General features: G+C 53.9%; 2 protein-coding genes across 2 annotated transcripts in view; one reads left to right on the top strand and one right to left on the bottom strand.

The window, feature by feature from the left end:
• Positions 1-1,448: 1,448 nt before the first annotated feature.
• On the top strand, positions 1,449-10,740 carry YKT6 (YKT6 v-SNARE homolog (S. cerevisiae)). The gene is made up of 7 exons (XM_010829049.1): positions 1,449-1,695; positions 4,063-4,145; positions 5,332-5,432; positions 6,442-6,546; positions 6,810-6,875; positions 8,196-8,297; positions 8,969-10,740. Exons 1-7 carry the CDS (start codon positions 1,592-1,594, stop codon positions 9,002-9,004), a joined length of 597 nt encoding a protein of 198 aa, XP_010827351.1. The 5' UTR covers positions 1,449-1,591; the 3' UTR covers positions 9,005-10,740.
• A 1,577-nt stretch (positions 10,741-12,317) lies between these two features.
• CAMK2B (calcium/calmodulin-dependent protein kinase II beta) overlaps positions 12,318-15,375 on the bottom strand; it is a 63,447-nt gene continuing 60,389 nt past the window's right edge. Inside the window, exons 24-26 of the mRNA XM_010829115.1 lie at positions 14,553-14,586; positions 13,419-13,479; positions 12,318-12,487 (exon numbers count right to left, since the gene is read on the bottom strand). Of these exons, the coding sequence (XP_010827417.1) occupies positions 12,318-12,487; positions 13,419-13,479; positions 14,553-14,586 (265 nt within the window). The remainder of the gene's footprint in view (positions 12,488-13,418; positions 13,480-14,552; positions 14,587-15,375) is intronic.

Here is a 15,375-nt window from a genome sequence, read left to right as displayed (position 1 = left end):
GGAAACAGTGGCTGACTTTATTTTTCTAGGCTCCAAAATCACTGCAGATGGTGATTGCAGCCATGAAATGAAAAGATGCTTACTCTTTGGAAGGAAAGTTATGACCAACCTCGACAGCATATTAAAAAGCAGAGACATTACTTGCCTAACAAAGGTCTGTCTAGTCAAGGCTATGGTTTTTCTAGTGGTCATGTATGGATGTGAGAGTTGGACTATAAATAAAGCTGAGCGCCGAAGAATTGATGCTTTTGAACTGTGGTATTGGAGAAGACTCTTGAGAGTCCCTTGGACTGCAAGGAAATCTAACCAGTCCATCCTAAAGGAGATCAGTCCTGGGTGTTCATTGGAAGGACTGATGTTGAGGCTGAAACTCCAATACTTTGACCACCTGATGTGAAGAGCTGACCCATTGGAAAAGACCCTGATGCTGGGAAAGATTGAGGGCAGGAGGAGAATGGGACGACAGAGAATGAGATGGCTGGATGGCATCACCGACTCAACGGACATGGGTTTGGGTGGACTTCAGGAGTTGGTGATGGACAGGGAGGCCTGGCATGCTGCAGTTCATGGGGTCTCAGAGTTGGACACAACTGAGCGACTGAACTGAACTGAACCTCAGAGAACTGAGCCTCATTCACCCCTATCCACTGAAAAAGCATTATTCCAACATTTCAACCAAAATGAGGTTTTCCAAGTCATGGTATGCCAAGTGCTCCCTCAGTTTGGAGCTGAATTTCTGCTCCTTTTGAAGTGAAATGGCTCTGCTACTCTGAGGTTAGCAGTTGGCTCCCAGATCAGTGGTTGGGCAGCTGATTTCACAGGTAGTTGGCAGGCCCAGGAGAACTGAGGCCTGCAGACTCGTGCTCAGGGGGTCCTGTGTCCAGAGATTTACTCTCACGCAGGCAGGATGCAGGTGTGGGAAGGGCAAGAGAGAGTTCAATTAACTGAAAATGAGATGCAAGCCTTCACCTCCAGGCAGGAGCCTCGAAAAGGTCCCTGCCTTTCACTCAAAAAGCAGATCTGATTTCCCAAACACTTTTCTAGAAGGCAGTTCGCGCATAGATCAAAGTCCCTGATGTAGGGTTTACAAAGTACTGGCGTGTGGGTGGGGCATGGGTGGGGCTCTGGGTCTATCTGCTCAGAGGAAGGACAGCCCCCGGGACACAGGTGTTCCTACAGTACTCAGAAGGACCGGGAAGAAGCAGGGGGCGCTGGGAGGGCTCAGGACGGCTAGGGAAGGAGGGAGAAGGCCTCGGAGGGATAAGGACAGCGGGAGAAGGGTAAGGACTCCCAGTAAGACAGCGAGCTGGCCTACAAAATCCCCACAGCCCCTCACGCGCACGCGCAAAACCCTGCACCACCCCCTCGTTCGTGTTTCCGGCTGCTCTTTCTGCATCCGGGGCACGAGAAGACTCCGTTAGGCCTCGGGCGGCAGCCCCTGACCGGAACCGGAAGTGGACCCCGAGCCAGAAGAAGGAAGCCGGTGGCCGACCCGTCAGCAGCCGGCGGCGGCCTCGAGGGGCGGCGCTGCGCTGCTCCCTGCGAACCGGTGCCGCGGCCAGGCGGGTGGCCGGCCCAAGGGCCCGGCGCCATGAAGCTGTACAGCCTAAGCGTCCTGTATAAAGGGGAGTCCAAGACGGTGCTGCTCAAGGCCGCATACGATGTGTCCTCCTTCAGCTTTTTTCAGAGATCCAGGTGAGCGGGCCCTCGAGGGCGGCTCCCGGACGGGGAGGCCTGGGGTCCGGGTTGGAGACCGCCCGGGAATCGAGGCCCGGGGCTTGGCCTCCCGCATTGGAGCCGGTGGCCTTTTCCTCGGCCTGTAGCCCATTCTGGAATGTAGTCCGTAATCAGGGTTTTTCAAATTTTCTATGTTATAAAAATGACCGGGGGGCTTTGAAAAAGTGCAGATTCCCCTAGGTTGACGCCCAGTTGAGTTCCAGCAATCTGTATCTTAAACCAGCAACTCCCACTCAGTGGTTCTGACCCAGGAAGCTCACGTGCCACATCTTAAGCGCCACGTTTGTATTATTTGGCTGGGCTTTCCAACAGTTCGGTGTGAGAGTTCCTGGTACACTCTGTCATATTACGGAAGAAGTCACTGAGGCCCCAGGAGATGGATACCAAATCAGCCAGGACTCCAACCCAAATTGTATGCTCTTTACGGTTGGCCTCTAGTGGTACAAAAGGGTTCTACAGTGAAGATTTGGAAGGAAGCATGGAGGTTTTAGGGCTTACAAGCCTTTGAACATTTGCGAGGCACTGTAATGCAATCAAGTCCGTGTTAGAAGTACCACAGACACTTAACAGCCTGTTCGTGGGAGGGGTGACGGTGACTCAGGCACAAAGGGAGAAAGACCCTACAAAGTCTGTGGTCACCCAGTCTCCAGGTCTGGTGGCATCTGGATTCTGTTTGCATTACTTCATTGGGCTGTTTCGTTCTTGATGAGAGTGGCTTGCTGGCGGGATCTCAAACAGTTCCTCCTGTTATTTTGTTGAAACTTTCTGCTGCTTTTTGGGTCCTTCTTGGTACTTAGCATTCTCTGTCATGACCTCTAGTCTCTGTTCTGTGTTGCTGCTTTTCTGTGATGGAACTTTGGGTGCTAACTTGGTTAACTCTTGATTCTTTTCCTTTCTCTCTTTCCCCTACCCACATTTACTGATGATCCTCAGAGATTTCACTTTAGGACTTTAATCTCACTGGTTTTCGGTATCCAGACCAGTTTCAGATAATTAATACAACTGCAGTACTGTAGGGAAATCTCTACAAGTGTCTCTTAAAACAACACATAGTCCAGTTGAGCCCATTGTTTTTCTCATAAGTCCTCCTGTCTTCTGTCCTGCCCACCTCATGATTACCAGAATGCGAACCTCAGACCTTCAAAACGTTTTCCAGCTTTTCTGGCACTTGTATGCAGAATGTCACAATGAATGCAGTTCTTCCTTTGTCTAATTATAGTTCTACTCTAAGCTCCGTCTCTTTTTAGTTTTATTGCAAGGACTTCCTTATTTTAAGACTTACCTCTAAGGGATTTTTCTGATCCTATTCACTCTCTCAGGATAATAATAACAAGTAATACTATGCGCCAGACATCGTGCTAAATGCTTATTTAGTCATCACAGCACGTCTCAATATATAGACGCAGTAAGTCCCTTACCAGAGGTCACACATCTCGTAAGTGGTGGAGCTGGGATCCCAGCCAGGGAAGTCCACTACAGACGTTGTGAGTCCTCACTCTGCTGCGTGGCTCTTGGTGTGATCTCAGGAGTATATGAATCTGCTGGAACCAACTGTGGATTCCACAAGTCAGGACCCTGCGCTGACAGCCCTTTATATGACGTTTCCAGTCAGAGGCTTCTTCTTAACTCTGGTTCCTCCAGCTGGACTGTTGTCACCTGTGACTCTTCCATGCTGGCCACATCTTTTTCTTGGGCCCATGAACCTCCTCCTCTCCCTCAGCCGTGGTACAAACCATTTTCCGTTTCCTTGTCTTGGCTGAGCCCTTGCCCTCAGTTCCGTCCAGAGTGTCCCGGGCCTGTACAATGGATTAGCCCCAGCCGACCTGAGGCTAGAGCCAGCATTCACTGAGGATGCCTGTCACATTGCAGGGTCCAGCGTGTGGCAGCTGCCATAACTGACTGTGCATCCACTGAACAGTTTTGACCACTTAGGTGTCTCCATCACAGATTTTATTTCTTCCCGCTTCTTGGGAGTTAGTGGAGCCTTGAGAACAGGAGCTGGCCTCTGCTTCTCTGCTATGTCCCAAATCATACTCTGACCAAAATGTTAAATTAACTATAACCTGTAGAAGATTCCCCAGAAGTCTGGAAGTGGGTTATTTGGGTCTGCTCAGTAGCAAGCAAATGTGGTTTGAATGGTTGTGATGATGTGTAATTATCTGTATTCATGGACATCGACAGAGTGTTTATTAGTTCTTCCTAAGGTTGGGAGGGAAGGAATGAAACCAGGAAGCAATGTCTCCTTAGTGTATAAGCTCAGGGGTCACTTTGCATTGTATTGGGGACAAGGTGACAGGAACAGGTAATATGTGTTGTGTTTCTTAGCGTCCAGGAGTTCATGACCTTCACAAGTCAGCTGATTGTGGAGCGCTCAGCGAAAGGCAGCCGAGCTTCTGTGAAGGAACAAGGTAAGAGGGCCCACCACCTGGTAAGCGCGTGCTGGCCCAGCCACCCAACTCAGGTGGCCCAGAGCTCTGTCCACAGGAGGGCTGCCTTGCGACGGAGAGGGCTCCCAGGCCCACAATCCTCTGCTGGCTTCTCTCTTCCCTCCTCCTCCATTTCCTGTTATGCAAAATTCTATGCCCACTGATGGTATGTCGGTTGCTTGGTTAAATCACCCCCAAAAGCTTAGACTCGCTTACAGTTAGGGTCTGCCTCTCTTGGAGCAGTAAGCAGCTTTCCTGCTTTGTCCTCTTCTGCCTTTGGAGTTGTAAACGTCTCAGAAAAGGATCTCCACCCAGCCTTGTTGAGGAAATACTGTATTCTGTGCTTCTTAGTGCTTTTGCCCAGGAACCTGGAGACCCCTTATTTTTCCTCATGACCTTAGTTTTTTCTTCTTCGTGATTCAGGTTTCCTGTAAGAATTTTTATGCATTTATTTTAGGGGCACTTGGTTTGCTATGATATCTCTGAATCCTTTCCAAATGATAAAAAATCATTTCAAGGATTGTGACTGTTTTGCAGAAGCCCTATACAGGCTGTACCTTTTGATAATTCGATTGCATCAGCACAGTCGTACTTGAGACCCCAGCCAGCAGTGGCTCATTTTTTTCTGGATGGGCTTTATCTCTTCCTCCCTCTCCTGCCCCATCCCCACCAAGGCTCACCACAGAGTGGAGCAGGCTAGGTTACTGTAGTGAGGAAGCCTAGGGCCCTGACAGGTGATTTTCTCAAGCCAGGAAATCTTTTACTGAGTTTTTTGTGTATATATGAAAATGGAAGCCACTTAGCTTGTCCAGAGTTCCATCAGCTTGGGAGCAGAGCAGAGCACCTCTGAGGGTTGCAGCTTCCAAGACACAGGGGAGCCTGACCTCGAGCTCAGGGTAGGACTCAGACGAGCCCCTGGGGCCGTTTCCTGGGGTATTTCTGCGCCACTGTGGTCCTTGGACCCTGGCTTTGCGCACTGGGCCTTGGGACTTTCACTCACCCTGAAGCACATGTTGGTCCACACTGCCAGCAGAGCCCCCACACGTGCTACCCTATGTGCAGGACTTCACCATAAACCCAGAGGACAGAAGCCCAGCACTGTATCAGTCCAGCGGCTTTGGGGGGTGAGAAAGTCTAAAGCCCTCATGCCATCCTCTTGTCTCCTTAGAATATCTGTGCCATGTCTACGTGAGAAATGACAGTCTTGCAGGAGTGGTCATTGCTGACAGTGAATACCCATCCCGGGTGGCTTTTACCTTGCTAGAGAAGGTGAGTTTGCAGCTTGGCTGGACTGTACTTGGGCAGTCAGGCATGGACTGGGGCCAGGAGTGACGTAAGGGATGAAATAGTGTGTCCAAAATCAGCCTGCTTTCAGCCTCCTCACTCTAAACCAAGAGACAGTCTGGGAGCCTTCTCATTCCTGTCTGTCTCATCCTGCCCTACCCCCGTCCCCCACTGATTTCTGCTTCTCATCCTACTAGTGTCCCTGGGGCCACCTTGGCTCTCCTTGTAAGCCACAGAGTGCCAGCATCTCCCCTTCCCGGTGGGGCCCTCAGGTCAGCTCTGGCTGTGCTTTCGCCCCCACTCACTCCTCTTGCCAGCTCTGCTCCTGCTTCCGCCCTGAAAGTCGTGACTTTCAGTTCCTTCTGAGCCACACTAGGCTGCATGTTCTGCCCCATGACCCACCTCCCTTCTTCCCCTCCTCCCCTCTTTCAGGCCATCCCTGCACACACCAGGCTCCTCCCCACCTGCTGCGCTTCTGCTCAAGGAGTCCCCCTGCTGGCCCATCCTGCAGTTACAGCTGCTCCTTTCCCCAGTGTGGGGCTGGTGCCTCCTCATTCTTCAATGTGTTTCTTTGTGGTGCGGATGATAAACTCCTCAAAGACCCTGACCCCACATCCCCTAAAACACTTGTGCGTAAAAGCGCATGAAGTCTGGTGGCTGCTTAAATTCAAAGGATCTAATTACCTTTTTGAAGAATTGTTTTGAAAAATTAAAGCTCCAATATCCTTTTTCCTGGAAATTCACAACCTGAGAAAAGTGGAAATCTGTAATTTGAATTTCTAATAATTTATCATTCCCAGATGAGGTTCATATCAGGCTGGGCATACTTGGATTTTAATTCCAAGAATACTGAGGAAGAAGAAACTTGGACCTAGATTTTCTCCCTTGCCATTAGCCATCCTCCTCTGCCTTCCTCTGTGGGTCCTGGGGTCCTGAGAGCCTCTTTCGGATGAGCACTGAGATGGGGGTGTTGTTGAGCTCCTCTGTCTTGCAGGTGCTAGACGAATTCTCCAAGCAGGTCGACAGGATATACTGGCCAACTGGATCCCCTGATACCATCAGGTACTCAGGCCTGGACAGTCAACTCAGTAGATACCAGGTAAGGCGCAAAGGCTGTGAAACAGAAAAGCCAATGGCCCTGATGGTTGTGACTCTGGGTGATGTGGAAGTTGATGTTCTCCTGAAGATCGCAGGAACCTGCATTAAGACCTGAGCTCCAAGGCAGGCTTTTGCTTTTCCAGCATGTGTTTAAGCAGCCTGTGGTTTTTAACTTCCAAAAGTATATCCAGCTTGCTTGGTTTTGAGCCCTGTTTCCAGGCAGCCACTCCAGTCCTGACATTTTTATTTTTGCTTCTTCCCTAGAACCCCCGAGAAGCTGACCCCATGACTAAAGTGCAGGCTGAACTGGATGAGACCAAGATCATCCTGGTAAGTAAGTAAATTAGGGGACCAAGTCCAGAAACAGGCAAAAAGATTTGCCAGCAGTCAAGCCCATGCAGCTGATGCTTGTTTTAATCATAGTCAAAGCACTTCTGAAAGTGGTGGTGGCCCACCTGTCCCTGTGCATCAGAGGCTTGAAAACCAGACTCACTCAGACAACCACTCTGTGGTTCTGCCTCCATGGTGCCTGCCTTGGCCTGACCCACAGCCCAGCAGATTCCTTCTTTTCCGAGTGTGGGTTTCAGTGCACACTGAGGCTCTCTGACTAAATACAGGTCCCGAGTTGTCAGAAACAGGCCTGATTGAGAAGAGCGGGAACCCTGCATTTTACCTGAAATCTAGTTTGCAATTGTTGTTTTCTGCTTTTGTTTTTAAACTCTGAGCTACCTTTGGCTTTGGAATGAAAATTAAGAGATGACAGTCTTCAGGCACCTGTCTGTCTTCTGTAACGTTTCTCCAGGTTTCCTAACCAAGCCCTGTCTCTGCCTTCTGCTGCCTCAGAGCCTCAGTCTGTGAGCAAGCACACAGAGGCAGGGGACACGCCCACTGTCTTTCCTTGTCTGTCCACAGAGCAGATGGGTCCAGGTCACCCAGCCCATTCTGGCTACAGTGATAAAACCTGGATTACTGGTCATGCTGCCTTTTATCCATCCCATTCATGTCTTGATCCAGTTAACTTTTTATGGTGGAAATCTGAGTTGCTCAGCCGTGTGTAGAGATAATGTTTTTGCTCATTTCTCATTCTGTGCCATTTCATATGTCCAAACCTAGGGTAATGCCAATTGCCTCTGAGGGCCTTGCAGTTTAAGCAGTGGCCATCTGGGGTGGGAGCAAGTCAGCCACTTCCTGATGGCCCTGGTGGCGGGGCTAGGGGCTCTTGTGAGGACGTCCATCCCTCATGTGTTTGGAAAGGGTCTGTCTGCACTAAGTGCAGAGGCGCTCTCACAGAGCTGATAGTCGTGAGATTTGGACACAGTTCCGCTGGGGGGAGCATGACACAGCTGTGCAGTAGGAATGTGTGTGTGTAAACACAGGCACAGGGGACCTCTCCTGGAGTGTGGCTATCTAAGCCTGTGCTTTGGAGGATTTGGTGCAGTGCTTTAAGTCCAGTTAGAACCTTCTAGATCCTCCAGGAAGGTCATTAGGCCCTGTGTCCTCCACAGGCCTGGGTCACTGTGTCTTGATGCTCACATGTGGGGGAGGAGCCCAAAGGAAGCACTTTGCTGTGACTGAGCTTTGTGAGGGACTGGTGTCTGCTCACCTTGTGAACAGAGCAAGGCATTCTTTTGTATCTTTCCTCTTGTCCAGCACAACACCATGGAGTCTTTATTAGAACGAGGTGAGAAGCTCGATGACCTGGTATCCAAATCCGAAGTGCTGGGAATACAGTCTAAAGCCTTCTATAAAACGGTGAGTGTGTCCTGGCCGCTCCTGGGCACCCTGTCAGTCAGCTCTCCCTGCCTCTGGGCTGCTTCCCCCCCTCCCCCAACCTCCCCAAAGTGAGGATGGGTCCTCCTCACCCCTGCTGTCTGAGGGGTGCCACCTTCCCAGAGAGGTTCCGACGTTTCTGATTTGTTAACTTGGACTGAAGTGTTGCACCGTTTGGACAGTAGGGGTGCTGCATTTGCTTGGTCAACCCACACGCGTTTGCTGTCATGATGATGTCCCTTGGAGGGAGACGCCTTTGGGGTTAGGAGGTATCTGAACAGGAGGTGAAGGAGGAGGTAACAGAGGCCCCATGAACCAAGTGGGTACCTCTCTGCTCTCTGAAGATATCCTTAGTGAGAAATACCCGCATGGGGTCAGATAACTTTACGGGGAGTCAAGGCTGGAGCGAAGGAAGAGACATTCTTGTTCTTTATACTTGGCTAAACAACAGGAAGTTTCCTTCCTTATCGATAGCATTAATGGAAGGTGGACAGAATAATCTTGGGAGTGTGAACTACTTCTGGATGGCTTCCCTCCACTTCTCTCTGCTTGGTGATTCCAGAGCCCCTACTAAGGCCAGCTGGTCCCCTCAGAGCTCCCAGTTCTACGTGTGCTGAGGTCTACCTCTTCAGCTCTGTTTTGTCTCTCTCAAGGCCCGGAAACAGAATTCGTGCTGTGCAATCATGTGACGGCTGCCAGCAGAGGCCCCTGCGCTGGAACGTCACCATCATTCACATCAGAACCACGGCCCCCCAGGAAGCAGAGCCACCTTGTAACAACCCAAGTGGGACAGACTCAACTTTGGCTTTGGAGCTCCTGGGAGAAACCCAAGGGTGGATGGGGACCTGGGGGTGGGGAACGTTCAAATTCACATGTCTAGTTATTTTTGAAAAGATACTGAGGCCCCTAAATGTGTATTTGGGGGCCGAATGGAACCATAAAACTCAGTGACTCCATAGATGCTACAGGGCTCATTTCTAATCCCCTGGGAAGGATGTGGGCCCCCAACTTGTGCAAGGCCCATGGGGGGTTCAGAGCCAGCTCTTTGTGGATCTTCACATGTTTGGGTTTTGTCTGTATACTAATTATTAACACTACAAGGAGCAGGGTGCCCTGACTCCAGGACTGGGGAGGGACAGCCACTGTGGGGCTGCAGTGGGCATGGGGGCGGGGTGGGGGGCTCAGGCCAGTGCTTCTGTGTTAGGAGGAGACAGCTACTGGACTTCATAAATTCTGAGACCTGGTTTGCATTCCTGCTGAGATTGACTTTGACTTTCTGCGGTACCCATCCAGCAAGCAAGTTCCGTAAAGAACGCTAGAAGTAGGGGAGGGGGCGCTTGCCCTGACTTGCAGTTTGGCTTTGAACATCTGGATCAGAGCACGTGTGTGTGCTGCAGTCTCGTGAATAGTTGTCATTTGCCTCTCTGGTGACAAGAAAGACTGTTCTGACAATCACCTGGGACTTACGTCTTAGCAAGTGACCTTCACTGTGGCCACCATTTCTAGGCACCAAGAGAAGATGCCAGCCAGCCTGGGGGCTCCCAACATCCACTTGTGGTCTGAGCTGTCCACACTCCAGCCCAGCCCCCAGCAGAAGCACTGCTGAGCACCCCGGCCCTGCCCCCAGCAGCATGAGGCCTATGGCTCTGAGGCCCTGCCCTAAAAGCAGGTGCAGGGAGCAAGCCAGGCAGCAGCCCAGGAGGTTCCAGCTCTTCTCAGCCTTGCTGGTCCTGTGGGCCCTGCTGCCGTGTTGTAAACCGCCTCCTAGTGCCCTGCTGCGCTTGCTAAGGACACAGGCTCAGGACACACCCTTGAGAACCAGTCTCCGTGGACGCCCCTGTTGGAGCGGTATCAGTGTGGTCTCATCCTCCGGTGTCCTTCCCTGAGCCCTCTGTTCTTGCCCTGCCGAGGAGGTCCACTGCCCTGACAGGAAGTGCCTGTGGCCTTGAATTCCCTGGCATGGGCCAGAAGTGGGATCTGCGTGGCCTCTGAGGACCCACCCTAAGAAGTTTACCTGCCAGCTGCTCGTTGTCTCTGGCCACTGTACCACCAGAGGACTTGGCCTAAAAGTGGCCTACCCATGTGAGTTCTGCCATGTTTACCCCTGAAAGGCGCAGACCTGGCCTGCTCACTGGTCTCTGATGTGGCCATGACCACCCCTTAGGGATGATTGAGAGGTGTCTGACTCCTCCCACTTTGGAGGGTACTGGGGGTGGGGGGTGGGGGTTGGCCAAGATTGGGAAGAGGGTGACAAGGGTGAGTACGGCTGGCCAAGCCCTCTGCATCCACCCTTCGTCCAGCTCCTCTTGTCTTCTCATGTTAAATCATTTGGCAAAGTGTATTTTAATAACTGCTGCCTAACTTTTCTCTGTGTTCTGTTTGGAAGGTTCCTATGTGGATAAAGTTGTCTTTTGAAATTCCAAAATAGTCCTGTGCTTTGTTTTGGGCTTCCCAGGTGGCACTAGTGGTAAAGAATGCACCTGCCAATCCAGGAAACATAAGAGACGGGTTTGATCCCTGAGTCAGGAAAATCCCCTTGGAGTAGGAAATGGCAACCCATTCCAGTATTGTTGCCTGGAGAATCCCATGGACATAGGAGCCTGGTGGCTTACAGTCCATAATCACAAAAGAGTTGGACATGACAAGCAGCTAAGCACACAATGTGCTTTGAGCCACAGGGACCCCTTTCCACGGGAGCCCTGCCCCTCATGCTGTGCCCCTGCCGAGTGTGGGGTTCGCCATATCTTGGGGGGAAGCAGCCTCTACCTTAATGCCCCCATTCTCCTCTCCCCACCCCCTAGACCTTTCTAGCAGGAAGTGGGGGAGGGAGCCCCAGAGTAGAGAGAAGTCCTGCTCTGAGTCCTGTGACCTGGTCTTCACTGCACCGTAGAAACCACCTGGGAGGCTTCCTCACAGCCACAGAACCGGGGCCACACCCAGAAACTCCAGATCTGTCTGCTGGGGTGTGGAGCGTCTTGTGCGCCCCGGATCCTTGCAGGCTGGCAACTCTGGTCCTAGTTTAGGGAGTGTCCTCGGCAGGTGGTGGTTAGACTGTGCGTGCTTCTCACCTATTTCATTGCTGGCCTGGGACTGACCTGGAGACCCCTGAAATAGGGAGTAGCCTGGGCATTTCCGGCTTTTCCTGCTCAGAGGACCCACCAGGGCATGCGCTCAGGGAGCTTTGCCCAAAGCAGGTGTTCTTTAAAATGACAAATGAAAGGCCCCTCACTGACTTCTCTCTGCCTATCCTGCCATCCTTACTTGGGGGGCTGCCAGGGGACAGTTTCAGAGTGCTGGTCCACCTCAGGATTCCTGCAGGATCCCCAGCGGGGGTGGGGTGGGGCTGTGGCAGGTGCCCAGAGGGAGGCCTGGCCTGGAAAGCTGCCTCGGGTTACAGCTGATAGGTGAGCGGAGCCCTAGATACTGCGGTGGTGGTGATGACTCTGCTCACTGGCTCTGTCCTAGATTCTCTGCACCAAGCTCTCCAATCTGCCCTGGTGCTCCCTGGGCAGCCCTCATGCCTGCCTGCACACCTGAGAGCCCCTACCAGCTACCACCCACAGGGCCAGGAAGGTAGCTGCAGCCAGATGCCAAGGCTGGACCAGGAGGCCTGTTGTGCCCTAGTGGACAGGACTGAGCAGGCCTGAGGCAGCATTGCCTCATCAGAAGTCACTTGGACCCGTTGGTGTGTTTGGTGTATCAGATTGTTTGGAAGCCCGTATTTCTGTCCTGAGAAAGCTTAAGGTGTGAGGTACAGACAGGCAGCGGCACCTGGGGACCAGCAGTAGAGGGGAGGCTGTCCATCTCAACATGAGAGTGTCTCTGGGGTGTCAGCAAGACTGCCGGGGACTGCCCAGGAGGGAGGAGGGCACGAGGTCTTTGAGGGGCCTGCGGAGCACAGGCAGGTCCCAACAGCCCTTGCCTGGCAGGGCCTAAACGTGTGCAGCCATGAGGGAAGATGTTCAGAGAAGCAGGCGGCCTTGAATCAGTGTGGCCATGCAGCTATGTGGCCGCGTGGTCAGAAAGCCGTGGAGTTGGGCGGCCATGTGGGTATGTGGTCAGGCGATCAGACAGGTTGGATGGCCATGTGGTTAGGCAGGCACGCGGCCAGCGCTCGCTCAGCCGGTGCAGGCCAGGAGTGTTCCCAAGGAAGGTGCAGAGGCTTTGTATCCCTGTGGTGTGAGGGTGCAGTGGGTGACTGGGTGCCGTGTCTCTCCCTCCATGTGGGGGGTGAGCTGCAGAGGGAAGGCTGGTGGGGATCGCCTGGCTCTGCCCACCTGGGCCCTCAAGCCCCTCAGTCTGGGCCCACCTGGGAGCCTCTATACCTGGCATCCCTCCGTCTCCCAGGTCTCAGCTCTGGGCTTCTGCTGTTCGGGTCTCCTCACGGAGCCTCCCCAGGCCATGGCTGTCATCGCCTGCTGTGTCATCTTTGTATCCCAGCCGCCACCACTCTGCTCCTGGTGTCGGTGTCTCATGTCCGTGTGCTGTCTACACAGCCCGCGTGCAGGCCCACAGGAGCAGCCCCGGTGGCTGCAGGCACCACGTGTCCCAAGCAACACGCACAAAGACCAGATAGGTGGAGGGAGAGAGTGGACAGGGCAGCAGGGCTGGGGCCTGGAGCTCTTCCCATACAGATCTGTCCTCCTGATTTCATCTTCAGAGACCGCTAGAGTGACCAGAGGCTGGGGGGTCCTAGGACTCAAGGCGTCATTTTTGGTTCCTGTGTCTGGGGCTAACAGAGGCCTTCGGGAAAACAGGAGGGAGGTGGGAGCAGCTGGCAGAGTTTGACCTGCAGCCTCATGGAGGGGCCCCATCTGGGCATGCTGACTACCCAAGATGGGCTTGGGAACATCTAGCTTAGGGCTTCTGCAGCCTGGCCAGCCCAGGGTCCACATGGCAGGGGAGAGACCTGCCTAGAGGTGAGGGGTCAGCTAGATCCTGGCAGAGAGCACCCAGATACACTTGAAGCAGTTTGTCCTGTTTTCCATTTATTTGCAGTTTCCCGAGACAGAACAAAATAATAATTTTGTACACTTACAAGGCTCAGAAAGAAAAGACAATGAAACTCAGCAAAAAGAGAGAAGAGGAAAGGCCGGCCAGCACCGCGGGCAGCCGACCCTCTGCAGGGCGGGCCGGCCGACGCCGCCACACCGCGGACATCTAGCTAGAGGAGCGGGTGTGGCTTGCTCATGAGGGGTCATGCAAAAGAACTCTCCCCCAGAAAAAAAAAATCCCCAAATTATCCCAGACAGGCAGCTCCCTGGAAAGAACGGGTGAGCAGGGAGAGGAGAGGAGGAGGCCCCAGGAGGTGAGGGCGGCTGGGCCGCACGCTGTCCACGGTGAACCCTGCCGCTGCCCGAGGCCCAGGGAGCCCTGCAGATGTTTACCCTGTGTCCATGGGTAGGGACGGCTGTCCTGAGCACAGCCGCAGACAGGCAGGTGAGCGTCCACTCTGAGTGTCTGTCCATGGACAGTCCCCCTTGGAGACCAGCATCCTGTGTCCTGTGCCCCACTCTGGGCCCCTCCCTTGGCTTGTGTGGGGGGAAGATAAAGAAAATCCTTGTTGAAAACAACATGAGTTGAAGGGGCAGATATTGGGGTGGGGGGGTGCGTCCTGCACCTCTGGGATCATGGCCCCTGACCACCCCCCAAGTATAGCCCAGGAGGCCAGGTTATACCCACCCCCATGCCAGGCCAAACGCTTTTGGCTCTCTCTGCCACCACCTGACCATGCAGCCCGTCCCAGAGGCTCACCAGAGTGCCCACCAGCACACAGGGGGACCCGCCTCCCCACCCCAGGGTCCCTGTCGCTCACAGCCCAGTGCAGCCCTCTGCTCCCTGCTGCTCTGGCCCAAACTCTAAAAGTGCAGCCTCTTCAGCAAACACTTGCCTAGCCCCTGCCTCGACCTGGAAGCCAGAAACACCCGCCCACCTCTGACCCCTCTCTCCTTTCTGCCTCACACCCACATGGGGACGGGGGAGAAGGTGGGCAAAGACGGAGAGGTACCCAAGCAGAAGAGAGGCCAGCCCAGGGGTTCCCTTCCTCAGCGGGCTACTGCCAGCACTGTCCTCGCCCATGTCTCCCGCCAGGTGTGAGATCTGAAACTAAGGTGTGCCTCCCTGCAACCCCTCCCCCAGTGCACCTCCCTGGCCCCGACCGGGCCAGAGCTGGATCCCTGAGCCTCGGATGGCTCAGTATCCTCCCAGAGAGGCTGGCCCAGCCTCTGCACTGCTCACCCATGCCGGGAACACCGGGAGCCCACATCCACACCTTCTCAGGGAAGAGAGGAGGGAAGGGAAGTGGGATGGAAGTCAGCCGTGCTTGGGCCCCCTTGCCACCCCCAAGCCCTCCCCCGACGACACCTGACACTCCTGACCAGGAGCCATGCACGGCAGGGAGGATGCAGACTTCCTGGGGGGTGGGCACCACCTAGCAAACACTGTTCCTCGGGCGGCAGGCCCTGGTGGACAAGTTCATTCCCCCGGCCAGTCCCTGGAGGAGGCCAGGAGTGGACAGACACGTGGAGCTTGGGTGGGGTGCGGCCGGAAGGTTCGAAGCCCCACAAATGCCAGTGATTTTTACAGCTTTTTCCCTTGTTTAGTTTTTTTCTCTGTTTCATCGACGTCAATTTTGTGTGTGTGGTTGTCGTTGTCATCTTGTTTTTAAAAAGAAATCACATCTGGTCTTGGTTTTCTGCAGACACAGGCACCAGGGGAGGAACGAGGCAGACACAAACATGCGACAGGCAGGCCGTGTGCCCGAGGGCAGCTGGGCTCCAAACACCGAGTCTGTCCCGTGGTGAAACCAGCCGCAGCGGCTCTGAAACAGAGCGGGCGCCAGGACGAGCAGGTCAGCTCTGGGGGCAGCTCTCCGTCTGACCCGGGTTTGGTGGCTGCAAGGTGGGCACCTGCAGGGCTGCCCGGAAAGGGGCCTGGAGACCCTGACTCAGCGCCCCCACTCCCCTAACACCAGGCTTGCCTTATGCCCAGGAACCTGCTGGGCCACCCCTGCTGGCCACCCTTTCCGACCGCCTCCCTCAGGCTGCAGCCCCGCCACCCC

This window comes from Bison bison, unplaced genomic scaffold (assembly GCF_000754665.1).
Source record: "Bison bison bison isolate TAMUID 2011002044 unplaced genomic scaffold, Bison_UMD1.0 scf7180017864499, whole genome shotgun sequence".
In the NCBI taxonomy this organism is placed as follows: Eukaryota; Metazoa; Chordata; class Mammalia; order Artiodactyla; family Bovidae; genus Bison; species Bison bison.
This window is presented reverse-complemented; position numbering and strand designations above follow the sequence as displayed.